Here is a 19,903-nt window from a genome sequence, read left to right as displayed (position 1 = left end):
GTTGGTCCCCAGCCTGTAGCAGTGCATGGGATTCTTCCATCCTAAGTGCAGGACTCTGCACTTGTCTTTGTTGAACCTCATCAGATTTCTTTTGGCCCAATCGTCCAATTTGTCTAGGTCACTCTGGACCCTATCCCTAGCCTCCAGCATATCTACCTCTCCCTCCAGCTTAGTGTCATCTGCAAACTTGCTGAGGGTGCAATCCATCTCATCATCCAGATCATTAATGAAGATGTTGAACAAAACTGGCCCCCGGACCAACTCTTGGGGCACTCTGCTTGATACCGGCTGCCAACTAGACATGGAGCTATTGATCACTACCCGTTGAGCCTGACTATCTAGCCAGCTTTCTGTCCACCTTATAGTCCATTCATCCAATCTATACTTTTTTAACTTGCTGGCAAGAATACTGTGGGAGACCATATCAAAAGCTTTGCTAAAGTCAAGATGTATCACATCCACTGCTTTCCCCATATCCAAAGAGCCAGTTATCTCATCATTATCTCATCAGGTTGGTCAGGCATGACTTGCCCTTGGTGAATCCATGTTGACTGTTCCTGATCACCTTCCTCTCCTCCAAGTGCTTCAAAATGGATTCCTTGAGGACCTGCTCCATGTCTTTGCCGGGGACTGAAGTGAGGCTGACCAGTCTGTAATTCCCCAGGTTCTCTTTCTTCCCTTTTTTGAAGATGGGCACTATATTTGCCTTTTTCCAATCGTCCGGGACCTTCCCTGATGGCCAGGAGTTTTCAAAGATAATGACCAATGGCTCTGCAATCACATCAGCCAACTCCCTCAGCACCCTTGGATGCATTAGATCTGGACCCATGGACTTGTGCACATTCAAAAAAGTGCCACCGTGGCTAAACAACAAAGTAAAAGAAGCAGGGAGAAGCAAAAAGGCATCCTTTAAAAAGTGGAAGTTAAATTCTAGTGAGAAAAATAGAAAGGAGCATAAACTCTGGCAAATGAAGTGTAAAATATAATTAGGAAGGCCAAAAAAGAATTTGAAGAACAGCTAGCCAAAGACTCAAAAAGTGATAGCAATTGTTTTAAAGTACATCAGAAGCAGGAAGTCTGCTAAACAACCAGTGGGGCCACTGGATGGCTGAGATGCTAAAGGAGCACTCAAGGATGATAAGGCCATTGCAGAGAAACTAAATTAATTCTTTACAGCTGTCTTCACGGCTGAGGATGTGAGTGAGATTCCCAAACCTGAGCCATTGTTTTTAGGTGACAAATCTGAGGAACTATCCCAGATTGAGATGTCATTAGGGAAGGTTTTGGAACAAATTGATAAACTATACAGTAATAAGTCACCAGGACTAGATAGATTCACCCAAGAGTTCTGAAGAAACTCAAATGCAAAATTGCAGAACTATTAACTGTAGTCTGTAACATATCATTTAAAATCAGCGTCTGTACCAAATGACTGGAGGATAGCTAATGTGATGCCAATTTTTAAAAAGGGCTCAGAGGTGTTCCTGGCAATTACAGGTCAGTAAGCCTGACTTCAGTACTGGGCAAACTGGTTGAAACTATAGTAAAAAACTAAATTGTCAGACACATAGATGAACATAATTTGTGGGGGAAAAGTCAACATAGTTTTTGTAAAGGGAAATCATGCCTCACCAATCTGCTAGAATTCTTTTAGGGGGTCAACAAGCATGTGGACAAAGGGGAACCAGTGGATATAGTGTACTTAGATTTTCAGAAAGCCTTTGACAAGATCCCTCACCAAAGGCTCTTAAGCAAAGTAAGTTGTCAAGGGAAAAGAGGGAAGGTCCTCTCATGGATTAGTAACTAGTTAAAAGATAGGAAACAGAGGGTAGGAATAAATGGTCAGTTTTCAGAATGGAGAGAGGTAAATAGTGGTGTCCCCCAGGGGTCTGTACTGGGACCAGTCCTATTCAACATATTCATATAGGATCTGGAAAAAGCATCTCTCAAAACTGGGTGACTGGGCAACAAAATTGCAGATGAAATTCAGCGTTGATAAATGCAAAGTAATGCACATTGGAAAACATAATGCCAACTATATATATAAAATGATGGGGTCTAAATTAGCTGTTACCACTCAAGGAAGAGATCTTGGAGTCATTGTGGATAGTTCTCTGAAAACATCTACTCAAGGTGCAGTGGCAGTCAAAAAGGTGAACAGACTGTTGGGAATCATTAAAAAAGGGATAGATAATAAGACAGAAAATATCATATTGCCTCTATATAAATCCATGGTACACCCACATCTTGAATACTGCATGCAGATGTGGTCGCCCCATCTAAAAAAAGATATATTGGAACTGGAAAAGGTTCAGAAAAGGGTAAAAAAATGATTAGGGATATGGAACGGCTTCCAGATAAAGAGAGATTAATAAGACTGGGACTTTTCATCTTGGAAAAGAGATGACTAAGGGATATAATTGAGGTCTATAAAATCATGACTGGTGTGGAGGATGTAAATAAGGAAGTGTTTTTCACTCCTTCTCATAACACAAGAACTAGGGGTCACCAAATGAAATTAATAGGCAGTAGGTTTAAAACAAACAAAAGGAAGTATTTCTTCACACCACATACTGTCAACCTGGAACGCTTTGCCAGAGGATGTTGTGAAGGCCAAGACTATAACAGGGTTCAAAAAGAACTGGATAAATTAATGAAAGATAGGTCCATCAATGGTTATTAGCCAGGATGGGCAGAGATGGTGTCCCTAACCTCTGTTTGCCAGAAGCTGGGAATGAGCAACAGGTAATGGATCACTTGATGATTACCTGTTCATTCCGTCTGGGGCACCTGGCATTGGCTACTGTCGGAGGACAAGATACGGGGCTAGATGGACCTTTGGTCTGACCCAGTATGGCCGTTCTTATGTTCTTATACTAGAAATCATTTGGATCACTAGAAAGAAAGGTTAATACTTAAACCATGAACATTTGAATTTAACCTGTTTGTAATATAATACAGACGCTCCCCGGGTTACACAAACCCGACTTACACAAATTTGCACTTACGGAAAAAGTTCCATAAATTCCGTAAACTTTTTTTTTTACTTAATTGTTGGGTATATGTCCCCAACTTATGCAAAATTCGACTTACGCAAGGCATTCCGGAATGGAATGCATGCATAAGTCGGGGAGCGTCTGTACACACACATGCTTTAGGAAAAAAGATGACTAGGAGGGGATGTAGTGAAGGTAGACACAGATGAGCAGAGAACTTCTAGCCCAGCTACCCAGTTAGTGTGTAGGTGAATCCTGGAATTTGGGTGAGTGTTTAGTCAAGTTATAGTTGCTATATTTTAAAGGGGCATGTGTGAATCTTTAGGGTATGTCTACACTTTGAGTTGGGAATATAATTTCCAACTCGAGGAGACAGACCTGAATTAGTGCTGATTGAGCTAGTGAACTAGAAACAGCGTAGCCATGGCAGTGGGAGGGGCTAGATGCTCTGAATATGATCCTGCCTGAGACCCTAGACCAATGGTTTTCAATCTGTGGTCTGTGTACCCCTACTGATCCATAGACTGTCTAAGATTTCCAAAAGGGTCCACATCTCCATTTGAAATTTTTAGGGGTCTGCAAATGAAAAAAGGTTGAAAACCACTGCCCTAGACACATACTCCAAATGACTAGCTCCTCCCACTGCTAGTGCCACCACAGCTACACTCTGTTTTAGTGCAGGTATGTCTCTTTGAACTGAGAATTGCATCCCCAGTTCAAAGTGTAGACATACCCTTTAACTGCCAGATTCCCCTTTTCTTTCAGTCTGACATAAATGCAATTCAGTGCCAACATCTTTAAAAGTTACTTACAACCACATAACTACTATTCAAACATACACTGCATTCCTGGGGAGAGAGTGGCTATGGGAAAATGATGTTGCATTCAATATGTTCTAGACAGGGACTACTTTCCCCTCAGACAGAGCAGCCTATGAAACCTTTGAGCAAGCAGCAATGGGGAGGCTCATTTCAGCTGGGTTAGGTCCTAATGTGGCTACCCCCAGATCCATTTTAGTGCCCAGGGTGAACAAGCATATTTGCACCCCATACCATTTTGGGGCGTTATTTTTCCACCCCATTCAGAGGTAACATGTAACTATTCATAATGGGGTGTGGGGTAGATGACCACCCCTTAGAGGTTTTCAAACTGTGAGGCGCATACCCCAGGGGTTGCGGAGGAACATTCTGGGGGGAGAGTGGCGATGCCAGGTGGCTTGGTCTGGCGACGCCAGGCGGGGCTCAGAGAGGGAACACCACCTCCACCCCTGATTCACCTCAACAGGTCACCCAGCCTGTATGGGTTGGGGGTGCCTCTGGCCCTATCTTTCCATCCCTAGGCTTTGCACCCTGGGCAGCTACCCCACTTGCCCCACCCTGATTACGGCCCTGGCTACTTCTTTATCTATCAAATAGTTTATTGTACCTAGAACAGAAACAAAATGGTGGCACATAAAGGAATACTGCAACACACTAACTAGCATGCTCTCCAATACTCTTATTCCTCAAAAGTGTTCTCTATTCTTTTGATTTTTTTAATGGACAGCAACAAATAATTTGGGTAATTCTCTTCCAAACAATGTATTTAGTTACAAAATAATCATAGTGAAAGATGTTCTAGTTTGGGCCCATGTGATCCAGCCAGATAATTAGCCTTCTAATTCACCTCCTACCACAGAATCTAAGTGTTTTTCCCCATGTGTGACTTTTATGGGTGCAAAATAAACATGAACAGAGTGTAAACTGATTCACTGTTGTCTCCTGAATCTGCAGTCAGCCTGAAATGATACTTCTGAGAACACTGTAAGTGTCCCATTCATCTGAATGGGTAATTTCTAAAAACAAATGATGAAACTGTTCAAATATCAGAGGTGTAGCCGTGTTAGTCTGGTTCTGTAGAAGCAGCAAAGAATCCTGTGGCACCTTATAGACTAACAGATGTTTTGCAGCATGAGCTTTCGTGGGTGAATACCCACTTCTTCGGATGCAAGCAGTGGAAATTTCTAGGGGCAGGTGTGTATATATAAGCAAGCAAGAAGCAGGCTAGAGATAACGAGGTTAGATCAATCAGGGAGGATGGGGCCCTGTTCCAGCAGCTGAGGTGTGAAAACCAAGGGAGGAGAAACTGGTTCTGTAATTGGCAAGCCATTCACAGTCTTTGTTTAGTCCTAAACTGATGGTGTTAAATTTGCAAATGAATTGGAGCTCAGCAGTTTCTCTCTGGAGTCTGGTCCTAAAGTTTTTTTGCTGGAGGATGGCCACCTTAAAATCTGCTATTGTGTGGCCAGGGAGGTTGAAGTGTTCTCCTACAGGTTTTTGTATATTGCCATTCCTAATGTCTGATTTGTGTCCATTTATCCTTTTCCTTAGAGACTGTCCAGTTTGGCCGATGTACATAGCAGAGGGGCATTGCTGGCATATGATGGCATATATTACATTGGTGGACGTGCAGGTGAATGAACCGGTGATGGTGTGGCTGATCTGGTTAGGTCCTGTGATGGTGTTGCTGGTGTAGATATGTGGGCAGAGTTGGCATCGAGGTTTGTTGCATGGGTTGGTTCCTGAGCTAGAGTTACTATGGTGCGGTGTGCAGTTGCTGGTGAGAATATGCTTCAGGTTGGCAGGTTGTCTGTGGGCGAGGACTGGCCTGCCACCCAAGGCCTGTGAAAGTGTGGGATCATTGTCCAGGATGGGTTGTAGATCCCTGATGATGCGGTGGAGGGGTTTGAGCTGGGGACTGTATGTGATGGCCAGTGGAGTCCTGTTGGTTTCTTTCTTGGGCTTGTCTTGCAGTAGGAGGCTTCTGGGTACACATCTGGCTCTGTTGATCTGTTTCCTTATTTCCTCATGTGAGTACTGTAGTCTTGAGAATGCTTGGTGGAGATTTTCTAAGTGTTGGTCTCTGTCTGCGGGGTTAGAGCAGATACGTTTGTACCTCAGTGCTTGGCTGTAGACAATGGATCTTGTGGTGTGCCCGGGATGGAAGCTGGAGGCATGAAGGTAGGCATAGCGGTCGGTAGGTTTTCGGTATAGGGTGGTGTTAATGTGACCACCACTTATTTGCACCGTGGTGTCTAGGAAGTGGACCTCCCGTGTAGATAGGTCCAGGCTGAGGTTGATGGAGGGGTGGAAGCTGTTGAAATCATGGTGGAATTTTTCTAGAGTCTCCTTCCCATGGGTCCAGATGATGAAGATGTCATCAATGTAGCGTAGGTAGAGAAGGGGCGTGAGTGGACAGGAGCTGAGGAAGCGTTGTTCCAGGTCAGCCATAAAAATATTGGCATATTGTGGGGCCATGCGGGTGCCCATAGCGGTGCCACTGATCTGGAGATATATATTGTCATTAAATTTGAAATAGTTGTGTGTGAGGATAAAGGCACAGAGCTCAGCAACCAGTTGTGCTGTGGCATCATCAGGGATACTGTTCCTGACAGCTTGTATTCCATCAGTGTGTGGGATGTTTGTGTAGAGAGCCTCTACATCCATGGTGGCTAGGTAACTGTTCAAATAGTTACCTATTTCACTGCTGATCATTTTAGCGGACATCCAGTTAATGTGCTTATTCCACAATCTTAAACCACCTCAGCCCTTCCTCAGTGCCAAAAGGTCCAAATATTTCCTATTTAGCTCCATAGGCATAGTTTGACTTCTGTATTTAGGGGGGCAGCTCCAGTCAGGCCATTGGGGCTTTGTGTGTGTATGTGTGTGGGAAATTTGTGCCCGCCAGAGGCTGGCAGTTTGGGGTGGGGGTGGGGGATCAATGCCTCCGTCTCCCCAACCATGGCCAAGCTTAGCTCTCAAATCTCTAGTTTCCTCTGACTACTCCAACATAAATATTCATTGCCAATACAAAAATTTAAAATACTAGACTATTGTAAAATTGAACTTAACAATATAAACAAAACAGGGGCTACTGTAATGATTGTACTATTTTTTGTGTCTCATTTAGTAAACTCCATTTTTATATTTATTTGACGCTGCCTCTGAATTTGCAGTTTGCCATGCCAGGGACTCTCTGTGAAAGCCAGCTGAGATCTGGGCAGGAGAGTGGGGAGAGACTGGGGAGAGGACTGCCTGTCCCTCGGGGGGGGGGGGGGGTCTGACATCCCTCCTCCCAATTCTGTATTTCCTGGTTTTCAAAAGTTTGATATGAAACTTACTCTTCATTTCCTGGTTTTTACTAAGTTTGAGTTTTGTTGGTTTGAATTTGATATTCTGGAAGAGCCTGATATAACCAGGCAACCTTAACTCTGCAATAACGAAGGTTTTTTTGGGTGGGCGGGGGCCTTTAGGGCTGCGGGGGTGGGGGGACTTGGTCAGTGAATTTAGGTCTACCTTGCAGTAGATTATGCGAGGCCTGGGTTACACTATTTTGCAGTAACAAGCAATTCCAAATAACAAAGAGTGTAAGAATGTTGCTTGACATACTTTATAATATATTTACTTTTAAAGAGATGCATAAGGGCAATGTTCAAAACCAATTTCTCTGTAACCCCAATGGGAGTTACATAACTAAAAACCCAGCATAATATTTTTTAAACATTTCTATCTATATACAAAAAGGAGGTAGTACAAATACTGTTTGATATGGCTGCTGCTAATTTTTCTTGAATATCAGAGAAAATAAGGTAAAATATACAGGTACAGGAAATTGCAGCTTTCCGGAGGATGTAGTAACTAAAATATATATCCATAAACACATGCAATTCCTTGTCTCAGAGGTAGAAGCAATAGTTTGACTCCCCATCCCCTCTGAGGTTTTGATTCTTTAAAAATATATATAATGATGATGATGAAGGCCTTCTTATAGTTTAAATTACCGGTAATTGTGAAAAATATATTTTACTCAGCTGCTGGCCTACTTTTTTTTTCAATTTGAACTGAAATTTGCATACTAATTTCTAAAACCATGGAAAGACAAAGAGAGGCCCAGGAAAGAAACAGTCCTATCAGATAAACGAAACTATTTAAAATACAATAGTTTATATTTTTGTTGACAATACACTAGCTAAAATCTGACTGTGTGCTGAATTGTACTCTGTATTGATCATCTTAATCTGTCTCAGCTGAATATACTGTTTACATTTAGCAAGCTAAATTACGATGGAAACAATTTGAAATACTTTTCTCTAGAGAGTGTTGCTATCAAGGTTCTGATATGTTAAAGGAGTTGGGATTTTTGAAAATTGAAAAAAATCAATATTGGTTCTCATCTTTGATTACTCTACAATGTTGTGCTGAACTAGAGAATGACGTGTGGTTTGAACTATATTCTCTTCTAGCCTGGCTGTACACCCAGATAAAACCTTAGTTGCTACAGGACAGGTTGGGAAGGACCCTTACATTTGCATCTGGGATTCCTACAGTGTACTGACTCTTTCTGTTCTTAAGGATGCGCATACGCATGGAGTTGCCTGCTTGGCTTTTGATTCAGATGGCCAGGTTTGTATATTTTCAGTTTCTCTTTCTGCTATTTAAGTTTACATAAAAGTAAATTTTTATATATGTAGCCTTCATATAGAATTATAGCATTACATCAGAACTGAATACTGTAATTTAAAATTTTAATGCTAATACAGGATCAAAAATACTGCAAATATATCTCTTTTTCAAAAAGAAATGCTTTTGGGGCCAAAACCTCAGCCTAGCACTCCAGCTAGTTGTGTGGGGCACTGGGCAGATGCCAGTGGTAGACATAGCCCTCCATGGCCCAAATGCAGCCCTATCTCCTGAAGAGTTAGTACTGGAGGAACTGCACAGTGAGGGGATTGTTTGGTCCTCAGAACCAGGCAGTGTTCACCTGTGCCTGCTGTTCAGAGAGCTTCTACAGTATATTGATACTGTGTCCCCCCAATCCTGTTCCTCCTTGGGCAGCAGAACTGCATTGATCTCACTGTTAAGGGATTCTCACCAGCTGTAATGCATAGTAAATTTAATTTAATAAAGTGTTTGAAATAGAAAAACTGTGTGGCTTTGGAGCTTAGCATTGGAATCCTGCAAAAAACAGACAAACAGATCACTCACAAAAATCTCTGAGAATCAGAGTGTTTTGACCATATGATTAACTAAATATTTTAAGAAAGATGGAAGTCAAATATAAATGGAGAATTGGATTTTTCGTTATTAGTCACAATAAGTAAATTTCTAGAAGAAAAAGTAATGGTAAACCACAAGGACTTTAACATAAATAGTGTCAAAGGAATGCATATTTGTTCTTCACACAGAGAACTGAGCATTATTCCAAACAGTTCATCCCTACAGAAAGATTACGTGTGTAATATTGTACTATCAATGTCTGGAGTATTCCACTGTGTAAATTTTTGTCACACCTTAAAATCCCTATTCTATGTTAGTTTTAAGGACCCTTATGGGTGCCTAAATCCTTCTAGAGGCCATCTGCACTAGGGTACATTTCACCTTGTGCTGTCTTCCCCATGTAACTCAAAGTTTAATCCCATCAGAGAGAGAATTGAATTTGCATCTTTTAAAAAAATAATCAGTCAGCTATATTGATTTTGGGTTGCACAATCAGATACACAGGTATGCTCCCACTGACGTCACTGAGAGTTGGATTGTCTGTATCTGAGGACAGAATTGGACCATGATGTTTTAAAAGAATAGTCTCATATGGAATAAAACTACCTTTAATTTTTAATGTAAATTAACATCCTTTCACTCAGTTTAAAATTTAATCTGAAAGGAAGGACACTGCCAGAAACAACCTCCCTTTAACATATCTTACTTGTAATAGTACATTACTTTAGTCTCAAATTAATAAATGTGAGTGTTAATTTTGCTACCTAGTAACATAGAAAGATCTGTGAAATGGTTAATAGACATGAGAGGAATGAGGGATTTTAGGAAATTTCAAGGGTCACGGATGTTAAACCAATTCAACGGCTAATTTTTGTCCTTCCTTCTCTATAAAGGTAATAACACTCAGTATATATATAGGATTGTAATTATAATAATAGTTATCACGTAGTGCTTTACATTGCACAGCATTAACTAATTAACATTATTATAGGTTGCTGCTCCAGATTTAAGCTTGCTTTCTACTTCAAGGCCAATTTTCAACTCTCTTCCCCCAACTTCCTAAAAAAGGAAACCAGTCCCTCTGAAATTTCATACACCGTATCTCATCCCCAGTGTACAGACTTTCTGGGAAGACTGGGAAAAAATGGGAAGGGAGTTATAATGCTTTGTGTCCCAAAATCTCCTAACTTTTTTGTGTCCTCCTATCTCCAAAATGATTGGGAGACAGATTGTTAAAGGTAGTTTAGTGCTTAAAGGTGCAGATAGGCATTTAGTTGGAATTTCAAAAGTGCCTAAGACCACTAAGTGCTTTTGAAAATCCTACTATGTGCCTATCTGAATCTTTAGGCATCTAAATACCATTCAAATTTTGGCCCCTTACCCTACAGGTTCCAAATTTGTTGACCTTGCATAACAGTGTTCTAGAGATGGAGTGGGAGTAGGGGTTGGGGTTGAGGTTGGGTTTTAGTGTGGGAATTCCAAAGATATAAAGAACTATTTTTATGAACATGATATAAACTGACCAGATGCTGAGTATAAGCTTTGCAGCTTAAGCTGCAGGGCTGAGCCAGAATTGGAGGGCATGGATTTGAGGGTGAGGAGACCAGGAGGGACATGGACTCATGGAAACCAGGTACATGGAGCTTATAGCTGTCAACAGTTCCATTTTGGCCAAGACACTTGTAGTTTCTGAACACCATTGTGGGAAATTTGTGTCCTGTTCTGGGACAAGACAGATTCCACTACATATGTATTACTCACTTCCTTCAAATGAACCCCTCATCCTTTTACACTGAATGCATTTTAAAATTGGAAAACCAATAAATATCTTTGGCTGAAAATGGAGAATAAGGTTGTCTATGTGTTCATAGAATCATAGAATATTAGGGTTGGAAGAGACCTCAGGAGGTCATCTAGTCCAATCCTCTGCTCAAAGCAGGACCAACACCAACTAAATCATCCCAGCCAGGGCTTTGTCAAGCCAGGCCTTAAAAACCTCTAAGGATGGAGATTCCACCACCTCCCTAGGTAACCCATTACAATACTTCAGCCCCCGCCCCCCAGTGAAATAGTGTTTCCGAATATCCAACCTAGACCTCCCCCGCTGCAATTTGAGACCATTGCTTCTTATTCTGTCTTCTGCCACCACTGAGAACAGCCTAGCTCCATCCTCTTTGGAATCCCCCTTCAGGTAGTTGAAGGCTGTTATCAAATCCCCCCCCTCACTCTTCTCTTCTACAGACTAAATAAGCCCAGTTCCCTCAGCCTCTCCTTGTAAATCATGTGTCCCACCCCCCTAATAATTTTCGTTGCCCTCCACTGGACTCTCTCCAATTTGTTCACAGTAATTTGGTATTACTATACTTTGTCATCAGTAAAACATACAAAAGATCAATCTGCAGTTTAAATCAGGAAATATTTTATGTACACATTTTTATTTAATAAGATGCTGAGTTTCAGAGACAAATATATTTAGTTAGGCTTGGGAGAATTTGGGTTTTTTATAATTTTGATGGATAATATGTTTGTTTTAAGTATTTTCATACTTTTATTTATTTTCACAGTTGCACAAAATTATGGGTTTTAAGCAATTTTTTTTTATTTTTATGGATATATATTTTCACAGTTGTGAGAAATAATGGGGAAAGACAGATAATTATTTAATTACAATAATTATTGAGATTCAAACAGTTAAAATGTTATAACCATTAAAATACAACTTGTCATCATCATGTCAAAATGTACAAAGAAAGTATCTTTGGATCACACTCTAATAGGTTCTCAAGTACTGTTTTTCTTATTTTTCCTATCTGAAAATTCCAATTATTATTGGGGAATATATTTTTCATCAGTTTTTGGGGAGTGAACAGTGAAATCAACGTTTATAGACATTTACAGATAAAAATCTAATCCTTCCCAGCCTGTATTTAGTATAAACTTGTTATTCGAATTTTTTATAATTAAATACTAAAGTGAAATACAGCCTGAGTATCCAGCACACCAGTCTGAGCTGCTGCCACTTAAGAATTTTTTCCTGTTTGATTGAGAAAATGTTACTTTCTTTATCAGATTTTATGGCCTAGGTAGTTTACAAAATTTTAAAGAAAAGACCTATAATTTGCATATAGCTGAAGATATATTTTGTTGATAGCTACATTTTTTATATTTTGCATCTTCCGAATTTTTTCATAGCTACCATAAAATTAATGAGGATTCAATTTACTTGAATCAGGAACTAACTATGACCCATATTGCAAGCTGTTCTGCACTGAAGACAGTAGGCTTCTCAAAAGTGCTGGGTTCTACTCCTTATGGAACAGCCTGCAGGTTCAGAGCTGATATTTTTACATATTAAACATAGTTCAAACATGCATAGGGTTGCCACCTGTCTGGGTTTTACCCGGACAGACCAGTTTTTGGCTTCTGTGTCTGGATGCCATTTAGGGTTGCCAGGTGCCTGGTTTGCAGTTGGAAAGTCTGGTAGAAAAGGGGACTTGACAGTGTCCGATCAGATGTAGTGACCAGACACCAGCCCTTGATTATCCAATGTTGCCTCCTACCTGCAGGTAGGCTTCTTGTCAGGCTGCAGCAGCTCCCATCTCAGCCCTGGAGCAGAGGAGCCCAGTGGGGGGAAGCGGGAAAGGAGGTGGAGACAATCCAGCAAGTGATGGGGTGGGGAAAAGGAGAAAGTGACTGGGGCGGGGCTTTTGAGCAGGGGCAGGGCCTGGGGGAAAGGGGTGGGGACGGAGCTGTGAGGGAAAGGGTGGGGGCAGAGCCAGGAAGAAGGGGCAGGATGGGGGCGTGGCTGTGGGGAAGGGCCAGAGGGGAGGCCTCAGGGGTTCAATTCCCAGTAATTAGAAAGTTGGCAACCCTATATGTGCACTACAATTGACCATTTTTGTGTTTCAAGTAATAGGGCTGCCTAAATGTTATTTTAGACACTTTTTTCTTTCTTTACACTTAATTCCAAAATAAATTAGTTTTATTTTTGATACTAAGAGTATAAAGATGTTAAAACTGAGTTCAGCCTTTGTGCCACAATTTTATATAAGCAGCTGGAGTTCTGACTCTGTTGCTAATAAAACATATAGTGTATGCATAGTCCAAATTTATCCCCTTTCTGGTAATTCAGATAACGCTAACATAAATCTCAAACTATTCTTTATCCCCAAATTGCATGTTCCTAGGCTTTTCCTGAAGAACTGCCTTATCCCAGAGTTTCATACCCTCTTCATTGAAGAGAAGCTTCAATTCCTTTTATTTTGGTTGGGATTTAATTCTTCTTAGCGTATGTGCAATGTGCCTCAGGTTGCACGTGACTAGGATTCATCAGTGAATTTGACCACTGGTTGGATCATTAGTATCCCTAGCTTGGACTAGGTACTGACTGGAATGGGCCCCTGGGATATAATTGAATCCACCTGTTGCTATAATTGAGTAGTGATTCAGCATCATCACACATTGTTACTCTCTCAACACACACACACACACGCACACACACACACACACACACAAGAAATTACAGTAAAGTCAGATTTACTTATTTGCAAGTTCATTATTTTGCACAAACCAGGAAAAATATAGATGCATTTGGCAGACAGCAGAGGAAAATAATTTTAGTTGTTCACCAGAACTATTCCCTATTGCTTTGGGCATGCACTATTCCCTAGATAGAGTTCAGCTAGGGCCAGTGATACTAAGAGATGACACGTGGTGTGTGACATCCCAAAAAGCCAAAGGTAGAGATGCATTTCAGTGTTGTTAAATAAAGGAATGGTGAATTTTTGACATGTCCTAATATTAAACAAATATTTAACATGGATATCTTGATGATATCTTTAGAAATTTAGTTTTAATTTGAGTAATATTTGTAGAAATCCTTCTGTACACATACTATGCTTAATTGAAAGATTTATTTTGGGCTGATCTTTAATTAACTAGATTATTTTTTTTCCTTAGTGTTTAGCCTCAGTGGGACTGGATGCCAAAAATACAGTATGTATTTGGGACTGGAAGAAAGGAAAACTACTAGCAACAGCTACTGGCCATTCAGATAGGGTAATCATATAGAAGGAATTATCTGAATTTTGTCTGGAGCATTTCCCGATAACATGTAACATTTTTGTTTCTATATTGTATTATTTTTCATTAGGTTAGTGCACAGAAAGGTCCATTAAGTGGATCTGAGTGGAGAATATTGCCCAAAGTTAGGAAATGTCAAAGCAATTTCACCACCAGTCAAAAAAGCACACACATAAACATACACATATATGAAGATAAATCAATCATTTCATTGTGCATATATATTTTACTATGCATGGTATATCTGTGAATATTTCACATGATAGAATATACATAGTGGCAGCAGAACAAAACAATACTGTGTTTGTGAGTTGGGTGAATTCAGTGCTTCACTGTTGTGTACTATATTTCTAACACATCAAGATTAATATTTTTATTTGCTTTTCAAAATTACTCCTTTAGGGTCTGATGCAACTCTCATTGATGTCCGTGGAAGTTTTGCTACTGACTTCAATGGAAGCTGTTTCAGGCTCTGTTAGGGTGACCAGATGTCCCGATTTTATAGGGACAGTCCTGATTTTTGGGTCTTTTTCTTATATAGGCTCCTATTACCCCCCACGCCCTGTCCTGATTTTTCATTCAACTTAGGTGTGTGTGCTTGTCACATGCACCGATGCCAGAAGCTTTTCCCTCAGCAGTATCTGTAGGGGAGCTGCTCTGACGCCCCCTTGAGTGTTGCGTGCATGCCGTGGTATATAGGGTGCCACCAGTTCCTTGCACCCTCAGTTCCTTCTTGCCGCTAGTGACAGTGCTGGAACTGTTGCTGCTTCAGCTAATGCTGTTGCTGCTCATTCATACAAAGTAGTTATCTCTTGTATTATAGTGTATAATAGTTTTCTGTTAGTGTTTGTAATTCCCTTAGCTATAGTTAGAGACTTCGTAGGTCCCGGGAGCATGCCCCGGTCCCCAGGCTTTAAGCCCTTTGATCGCTGCAAGAGGCCTATGCCCGCTAGTGAACCACACAGCAGTTGTCTGAGTTGCTTGGGCGAAGGACACGTTAGTGAGAAGTGCAAAATTTGCAAGTCATTCAAGCCAAGGACTAAGAAGGAGCACAATATTTGTTTAAGAGCGCGCCTTATTGAGTCGGCCTTATTGAGTCAACCCAGCACCAGAGCAACGCTCCAACTCAGCGCTGAGTACCATGACCTCGGTCCACTGGCCAGCACTGGTCCCCATCCATGGCTCCAACCAAGAAGCCTAAGAAGGTGGGTCGAGGCCGGTCTCCAACCTCCCGCAAGGGAAAGGATAAGACTGGGTGTGAGCAAGGTCCCAGGCTGGGCAACTCTTCACCTATTTTGGGATCTCAGGCCCAAGCTCCGGTGGAGAGATGTAGCCCAACTGGCTCCTGGTCAGCTACCCCGGATAGTGGCAGAGGCCTCCGTGAGCTCCGGGTGCTGTCCACGCCAGAGGCCCTGCGGGTAGCGCAGGAGATCATGTCCCTCCCGGTGCTGCCCACGTTGGCTCCTGTGGTTCCCCATTCATGGAGTAAACCCATGTTCGGACTGCTATGGTCCCTACCTCAGCAGCACTGTTCCCCATCATAGGGAATGTCCTGCCAGTGCTCACCCTCTCGCAGCTGCCACGCATCTGGCTGCGAAAGGCAGATACAGCACAGCCCCATTCGGTCCCTGAACCTTGGCCACAGGCAGAGAGGCTCAAGGCACAGCTCTCTGGCCACTGGGTGCAGACTGGCACCCGGTATCTCTGAGACTGCGGTACTGCTCCAGAGACCCATCGAGGGATCAGTGTTACCATTCCTCAGACCGTCGCCGATCCTCTAGGAGGGCATCACCATGTGTGGGTACTTCCCGGCACCGGGCCTGTTCCGACTCCCGGTCCTGCTTCTCATACCGGTACCGCTCATCAAGTGCAAGACGTAGATCTCTGACTCCAAGCCGTTGCGGATCCGTCGAGCGCCATCGATCCCTAAGATTCCACTCCACATCAGACTCCAGGCGGAGTGACCGGCACTGGTTGCGACAGAGCCACCATTCCACTCCATACTGGTCACCTGGGTGCAACCACTCAGGATCTAGCCCTGGTTCAGAGCGAGTTTCCCTGACAGTGGAACAAGCTCCGGTACCAGCAGTACCGGCTACATTGTTGGCACTGAAACCAGCCCTGGGGCCTCAGGCACAGTGGCCAGCATCGTGGTACCCATGGAACCTGTGGGGAGTTCACCCAGCCCTCCCAGGCTGCCTGCTCAGTGTCCAGAGCCTTGAAGAGACCAGCTGCCTCGCTCTACCACCCTCCTCTGGTGCATGAAACCTCAGGTGTGAGGACCCCGCAGGTCCAAGAGGGAGCAGGGGAAGAAGCCACTGGGCCACCAATGGTTGTGGAGGACCCTACAGCACTGGCATCTTCCTTGTCGCTGCCAGACAAGGCTGTAATTGGGCCCCCTCCCCTGGTTCCTCCGGATGATGCTAAAGAGGGTCATCTGCCAACCTGGGTCTTCAGGCAGAGGAGCCTTCAGAATCTCTCTTCGATGTCCTCTGCTCCACAGCACCAGCCAGGGTGGCTCTGCCCATTCATGATGGGGTCTCTAAGATCACTAATGCCCTGTGGTAAACTCCCTCCTCCCTGCCAAGTGGGCTGAGCACAAGTACTTTGTGACATCCAAAGGCCACAAGTACCTGTACACCCACCCTGCTCCCAACTTCCTAGTGATAGAAGCTGTTAACCACAGGGAGCAACAAGGTCAACCCAGGGATACCCCTAAGAACAAAGACTCCAAGAAACTAGACTTGTTTGGGCATAAAGTTTATTCATCCTCTAGTCTCCAGTTGAGGGTGGCCAACCATCAAGCCCTCTTGGGACACTGTGATTTTAACATGTGGCAAGCCATGGCCAAGTTCAAGGGCTCTCTTCCTGAGGCTTCTAGGAAGGAGTTCCAGGCTATTATGGAGGAGGGCATGACGGCAGCCATGACAATGCTCCAAGTGGCATCAGATGCAGTGGACACTGCCACCCGAACCATGACCTTGGAAAGTGTGGGCCCCTTGCTGAATGAGGGAGGGAACCTAGTGACGGAGGATGTGGAGAAAGCTAGTGTACTCAATGCTTTTTTTGCCTCTGTCTTCACAGACAAGGTCAGCTCCCAGACAGCTGCACTCTGCAGCATGGTATGGGGAGGAGGTGACCAGCTCTCTGTGGAGAAAGAAGTAGTTCGGGACTATTTAGGAAAGCTGGACGAGCACAAGTCCATGGGGCCGGATGCGCTGCATCCGAGGGTGCTAAAGGAGTTGGCCGATGAGATTGCAGAGCCATTGGCCATTATCTTTGAAAAATCATGGCAATCGGGGGAGGTCCCGGACGACTGGAAAAAAGCTAATGTAGTGCCCATCTTTAAAAAAGGGAAGAAGGAAGATCCAGGGAACTATAGGCCAGTCAGTCTCACCTCAGTCCCTGGAAAAATCATGGAACAGGTCCTCAAGGTATCAATCCTGAACCACTTAAAGGAGGGGAAAGTGATCAGGAACAGTCAGCATGGATTCACCAAGGGCAAGTCATGCCTGACTAACCTAATTGCCTTCTATGATGAGATAACCGGCTCTGTGGATGAGGGGAAAGCAGTGGATGTGCTATTTCTGGACTTTAGCAAAGCTTTTGATACAGTCTCCCACAGTATTCTTGCCAGCAAGTTAAAGAAGTATGGGCTGGATGAATGGACGGTAAGGTGGATAGAAAACTGGCTAGATGGTCGGGCTCAACGGGTAGTGATCAATGGTTCCATGTCTAGTTGGCAGCCGGTATCAAGTGGAGTGCCCCAAGGGTCGGCGCTGGGGCCAGTTTTATTCAATATCTTCATTAACGATCTGGAGGATGGTGTGGACTGCATCCTTAGCAAGTTTGCAGATGACACTAAACTGGGAGGAGTGGTTGATACGCTGGAGGGTAGGGATAGGATACAGAGGGACCTAGACAAATTAGAGGATTGGGCCAAAAGAAATCTGATGAGGTTCAACAAGGACAAGTGCAGAGTCCTGCACTTAGGACGGAAGAATCCCATGCACTGTTACAGACTAGGGACCGAATGGCTGGGCAGCAGTTCTGCAGAAAAGGACCTAGGGGTTACGGTGGACGAAAAGCTGAATATGAGTCAACAGTGTGCCCTTGTTGCCAAGAAGGCTAATGGCATTTTGGGTTGTATAAGTAGGGGCATTTCCAGCAGATCGAGGGATGTGATCATTCCCCTCTACTCAGCACTGGTGAGGCCTCATTTGGAGTACTGTGTCCAGTTGTGGGCCCCACACTACAAGAAGGATGTGGATAAATTGGAGAGAGTCCAGCGGAGGGCAACAAAAATGATTAGGGGGCTGGAGCACATGACTTATGAGGAGAGGCTGAGGGAACTGGGATTGTTTAGTCTGCAGAAGAGAAGAATGAGGGGGGATTTGATAGCTGCTTTCAACTACCTGAAAGGGGGTTCCAAAGAGGATGGATCTAGACTGTTCTCAGTGGTAGACGATGACAGAACAAGGAGTAATGGTCTCAAGTTGCAGAGGGGGAGGTTTAGGTTGGACATTAGGAAAAACTTTTTCACTAGTAGGGTGGTGAAGAACTGGAATGGGTTACCTAGGGAGGTGGTGGAATCTCCTTCCTTAGAGGTTTTTAAGGTCAGGCTTGACAAAGCCCTGGCTGGGATGATTTAGTTGGGTTTGGTCCTGCTTTGAGCAGGGGGTTGGACTAGATGATCTCCTGAGGTCCCTTCCAACCCTGAGATTCTATGATTCTATGATTCTATGATTCATGCGCCAGGCATCCTGGCTGCTCTTCTCTGGCTTGTCCACAGAGGCTCAGCATTTGATGCAAGACATTCTCTTTGATGTGCAAGCCCTGTTTGTGGAACAGATGAACAATAAGCTCCATGGCCTAAAGGACTCTTGCATGACTCTTAAAATGCTGGTCCTGTATGTTCCCAGCCCTGCCCACAAGTGGTTTAAGCTGCAGCAGCCTCAGGCTGAGGGGAGCCACCCTCACCAGGAGTCTCCCCATAAGAAATCCAGAGGCTACAAGAGTCGTCCTAGCCAACAGCCTTTGCAGGCCTCTCAGTCGAGCTAGACCCACAATAAGTACGTGGGCAAGTGCTCATTTTGAGGGTATGCCCAAGGGCACCTACTGGTCTGTTCCCAGGATCCTCCCTCCCCTATTTTTTCCAACCACCTTTCTCCTTTCCTCCATGCGTGACCATCTATAACATTGGATTGATGGGTCCTCAGTACGGTGGTGCAGAGTTACACCCTTCAGTTACTTTCTACCTCTGCTTCCCACCTCCCCTCCCCATCCCTCTTCAGGGACCCTTCTCACTAGAGTCTCCTCACACAGGAGATAGAGGGATTACTGCAGCTAGGTGCAGTGAAGGTCATTCCTCCAGAGTACAGGAACAAGGGTTCTATTCCCACTACTTTTTAATCCCAAAGGCCAAGGGTGGTCTACGACCTATCCTGGACCTGTGAGACTTGAACCGCTTCCTAGCGAAGCTGAAGTTCCGCATGGTCTCCCTGGCTTCCATCATCCTCTCCCTGGATCTGGGAGACTGGTACACCACCCTCGATCTGAAAGATGCGTACTTTAACATTGCCATCTTCGAGGGACACAGGCGCTTCCTCCAGTTTATGGTAGGTCCCAACCACTATCAGTTTGTGGTCCTCCCATTTGACCTAGAGACAGCACTATGGGTATTTACCAAGTGCATGTTGGTGTTGGCTGCTTACCTCAGACAGGGTATCCTGATCTACCTGTACCTTGACAACTGCCTGGTCAAGGGCAGCTCCAGGTCCCAGGTCCAAA

The 19,903-nt window shown here is 43.7% G+C and overlaps 1 protein-coding gene across 1 annotated transcript in view; it reads left to right on the top strand.

Annotated features, from left to right (window-relative positions):
• The window catches only part of EML6 (EMAP like 6), a 374,873-nt gene that overhangs the window by 94,552 nt on the left and 260,418 nt on the right, over positions 1-19,903 (top strand). The window contains exons 3-4 of the mRNA XM_039531367.1: positions 8,278-8,437; positions 13,991-14,089. Of these exons, the coding sequence (XP_039387301.1) occupies positions 8,278-8,437; positions 13,991-14,089 (259 nt within the window). The remainder of the gene's footprint in view (positions 1-8,277; positions 8,438-13,990; positions 14,090-19,903) is intronic.

The sequence above is a fragment of the Mauremys reevesii genome, linkage group 3, assembly GCF_016161935.1.
Source record: "Mauremys reevesii isolate NIE-2019 linkage group 3, ASM1616193v1, whole genome shotgun sequence".
NCBI classification, from domain to species: Eukaryota; Metazoa; Chordata; order Testudines; family Geoemydidae; genus Mauremys; species Mauremys reevesii.
This window is presented reverse-complemented; position numbering and strand designations above follow the sequence as displayed.